This window comes from Wasmannia auropunctata, unplaced genomic scaffold, assembly GCF_000956235.1.
Source record: "Wasmannia auropunctata unplaced genomic scaffold, wasmannia.A_1.0 LD269321.1, whole genome shotgun sequence".
Classification (NCBI taxonomy): domain Eukaryota; kingdom Metazoa; phylum Arthropoda; class Insecta; order Hymenoptera; family Formicidae; genus Wasmannia; species Wasmannia auropunctata.
Genome location: NW_012093569.1, coordinates 15,891 through 20,249, shown reverse-complemented (window position 1 = coordinate 20,249; position 4,359 = coordinate 15,891). Strand labels below are relative to the sequence as shown.

The 4,359-nt window shown below is 29.0% G+C and overlaps 1 protein-coding gene across 1 annotated transcript in view; it reads left to right on the top strand.

Annotated features, from left to right (window-relative positions):
- Window positions 1–3,452, top strand: part of LOC105462161 (peroxidase-like) — a gene marked incomplete at its 3' end in the record, with an annotated part of 24,122 nt that extends 20,670 nt beyond the window's left edge. The window contains exons 11-12 of the mRNA XM_011708692.1: window positions 2,067–2,237; window positions 3,254–3,452. Coding sequence (XP_011706994.1) covers window positions 2,067–2,237; window positions 3,254–3,452 — 370 coding nt within the window. The remainder of the gene's footprint in view (window positions 1–2,066; window positions 2,238–3,253) is intronic.
- Window positions 3,453–4,359: the final 907 nt, after the last annotated feature.

Below are 4,359 nucleotides of genomic sequence, written 5' to 3'. Positions count from 1 at the left end.
CAGCGGGATAATTTGAATAATTTCAAACTTCTTAAACAATAATAAATTTCTATAAGATTCCCGATGTTAAAAATGACAATATAAGAAGGCAATGGGAATCAGGCACGGTTAATAATACGCAGTTTAAAATTAAAACAAAGAGTTTTAATCTCACATTTATATTTCAGAAGTTTCGGCTCATATTTTTTTGGCCATCTTCAGAGAATATAATTTCGACTTATTTTATATTCACCGAAGATGACTAAAAATATGAGCTGAAACGTCTGAAATATACATATGTGAGAGTAAAACTCTTTACTTTTTAATTTTAAACTGCGTATTTAATTGCGCCTGATTCCCATTGCCTTCTTATATTGTCATTTTTGAACAATTTCTTGAAAAGTAATAATTTTATCTTTAAATTGAATATGTAGCAGAAAACTCACATGTTTAAAGAATATTTACCCAATATATGAAAAATTATTCTTTAAATCTTGAGCCGCAACGTCATTTATTTGATTTACTACAATTTTAACGAAAATCAATTTTAAGTTGTAATTTGAAAAACATTGAAAATGAATATTAATATTACAATAAAAACCAAATCTTATATTTAAATGTATTTTTTTTACATTTTATTATATTATTCAAATCAAATTAAACACAAATTTAAAAAAAACATAAAATGATCATGTTAGTCCCAATATTTTAAGTACGACGAACATAAATGAACTTTTTAACATTGATATTATAATAAAAGAAAAACATTATATTTATCTGTTGTGTTTTAAATATTAAATTGCACTTTTCAGACAAAATTAAATAGAAATTAGTAAGAGAATCTCTGGCTTCGAGACATTAAACTCTTTCTAAAGTTTTATGAAACGCTACTAAACACATCGAGATGCCCAAATAAGCATAGAAGTTCTTCTCTAGAAGAAACTTCATTTTCACCATATTTGTTTTTGTTTAGATTGTATTTTTCTGTATGGAACATGAAATAGTTGTGCAGCTCCTAAAACCGAGATCACACCATTAATGACAGTTGTAACGGCGTGCTCTCTTTGCTCCAATTCAATCAAGCATCTTTTTTTTATTAATGCTTAATGTCTGATTTAATGAAATGTATCTTAAAATCTCTTATTTTTCTGAAATTTTTGCAAATATTTACTATTATCCAAATTTTCCCACTGTTTAAATTACCCCGCTGTACCCTATATATAATAAATGTAATCATGAAACAAATATAAACTAGGTTATTACTCATGGTTACACATATATCTACAACTTCGAATTATAGAGGCAGCGACAATAGAAGTTTAACTCATAGAGGTCTAACTACTTTAAATTTGTGTTGCAGAGATATAAAATAATACATCTAAATATCTGACAAATAATTTGAGTTAAGGTAGATTTTATTTTAATTTATAAAGATTTTCCGTGGCGGAGCGGAAGGGAATAAACAAAATTGTTGTCTTATAGAGATTTTCAAAAATTATATATAAAGTATACAATAAGTAAATAAGCCAGATGGAAATCGGCGTGATTATTAATACGCAATATTTAATTTACATAAAATTTACTTTATTTTAAAAATCATACGACTATCTTTTTTAGCCATCTTCAATGTCAATTTACCAAAATTACATTTAACACTCGCTCTTAGTTTCTTAACGTGTTCTTAAGAAACTAAGAGCGAGAGTTAAATGTAATTTCTGTTAATTGTCACTGAAGATGGCTAAAAAAGATAGCCGAAACATTTGACTGAAGATGGCTAAAAAAGATAGCCAAAACGTTTAACTTTTAGAATAAAGTAAATTTTATGTAAATTAAATATTGCGTACCAATAACTGCGCCGATTCCCATCTGTCTTACTTACTCATTGTATTTTTAATTCAGCGAATCTTGTCAGGTTTTTGTTGTTTATATATAGAGGTTCGAGTTATCGCGAGGTTTGACTGCATAAAAAAGTAAAAGTCGAATTTGGGGCAAAAAAAAACCGTCGACAACAAAGACAAAAGTCATTCTGATTAAGACTGGATTAGGATTAATATGCGATTTCCATTAATAACAATAATCGCTTGCAGATCACACAGTTCTTGTTCAGGAGAGGAAGGTTCCTCGGGTCCGATTTGCGAGCGGTAGACATCCAAAGGGATCGCGATCACGGGCTCGCTTCGTACAATGATTATCGCGAACACTGCGGACTGCCACGAGCGAGAACGTTCACCGATTTTGCCGACTATATATCTCTTTCGGTGGGTAAAACGAAACTTCTGTATACATGCATTTAAGGACGCCGCAAAATAAAACAAGACGAGATTTTGTAAAATAAATTGCGATTTTGCAAAATCTCGTCTTGTCGTGAAAAAAATCTCAACATGTGTATTCTCGTCTTGATTTCGAATCCGAAAATCTTGTCTCAAAATTCTCGAAAATCTCGAGGATTGTAAAAATTACGATTTTTTAAACATAAAAGTAGCTATAACTTAAAAAAATCGTAATTTATTTTTCATTGTCATAATCATATTGATCACAATTTATTATGACTATTATTATGATTTATTTACGATTATTTTAATACAAAAGTGACTATAACTCAGAAACAACTCATTTCCGGACCTATGCTTATTTAGCTTTTTTCTCCTTCTTTTTGGATCCTGAATCACTTCCCGAAATATTACGGGCGATTTTTCTGGACACTCTATATAGTCTAATATGATCTAAACTTAGTAATATTGCTTTGAAATATTATTTAATCATGTTTGTATTATTTATTTAGGAAGACAATTATATTTATTATTTAAAACTTGAAAAATTTTAATCCGTTTAAATTTTCATCTTAAATTGTTGGAGTAACTGCAGTTTAACTTATATAAACGTTTCTAAAAATTTCTAACAAATTTCTAGAAACGTTTATATAAGTTAAACTGCAGTTACTCCAACAGTTTAAGATGAAAATTTAAACGGATTAAAATTTTTTAAGTGATTTTTCAGTTCATTTTCAGTGATTCTTTTCGAAATTAAAATTTATCATCTTATTTTATCATTTTCATTTCTTTCAATTCAGGAATATTTTATAAAAGAATGGAACAATTTTTACAATTTTTTGAGACTTAAAATTTTGGAGTATTTCGAGTCTAGAGAATCTTGTCATGTCTTGAAATTCAACAAAAAAGTTTCGACTGGACAAGACGAGATTTTTGAAATCTCGAATCTTGACGGCATCTCTACATGCATTTTACTCTAAAAATATTGAATTTAAAAATTGCAGGACATACAAAAACTCACCACACTGTACGTTAGTCCGGATGACGTCGAGTTGACCGTCGGTGGATCCTTGGAGAGGCATGTTAATGGTGCGCTGGCTGGACCGACGTTCCTGTGCATCATGTTGAGACAGTTCCAGCAAACGCGAGTCGGTGATCGTTTCTGGTTCGAGACGGGAGATCCGAAAATAGCATTTACCATAGGTAATGACACCTTATAAATTGTAATAGTATACTTTTAGAAAATTTGTGATATATTTAACACATTTTACATGTTCCAAACGGCCCACTTATATTTTTGTGTTAATTTAACCTAAGATGAATATGGTTAGATTGGTTAGAAAGTAACATAAATATTATATTAAAGAATTAACACAAGAAATGAAACACTGTTTGAAAAGTGAAACATTTCATCAATCAACATTAAAAATTTGTAAGTAAATTGTAGAAGCACATTTTTTTCAATAAAATTAATACGTATTTTATTCATTTATGTTAGAATTCACGTTTTAAAACATATTATTTTTATGTTATTTGTTCATTTAATCATAAATTGTGTTATTTTGACATTAAGAAATGTTGAATATCAATTTAACACAAAATATTTAAATAACATAATCACATTATGTTAAATTAAGTTTCGAATATGTTAAAAATGCAAAATTTTAACGAACAAGTGAATGAACTGTTTCTATCATAAATGCAAACTGTTTTTTTTACTGTGTAAGTAAGATAGGATAATTTTATGTGATTTAAATTTGGAAAAATACAGCGCTTATTGCATGTCCAAAATCTAAATGTAAGATGTCTTAACCGTAGGTATACACACTGTTTATTTGACGACATCGTATACACATTGGGGTCCCGGAGACCCATCCATATTTATTGCAGTAACTCTAGTAAAAATGGACATATTTCAATTAATTTTTTTTTCAATCGATAGAGAATCGACTAGGGAACAAGCCCATAATGTTTAAAAGTCAATAGAATTAAGGAGTTCCAAGATATACGGGTTCAAAGAAAAAGGAAAGTTCAAAACGCGAAAAAATCTCGATTTAGCACCTTTTTTTCAAAAAATCATATCTCTTTTAGATCGGAAGAGCACACGTCT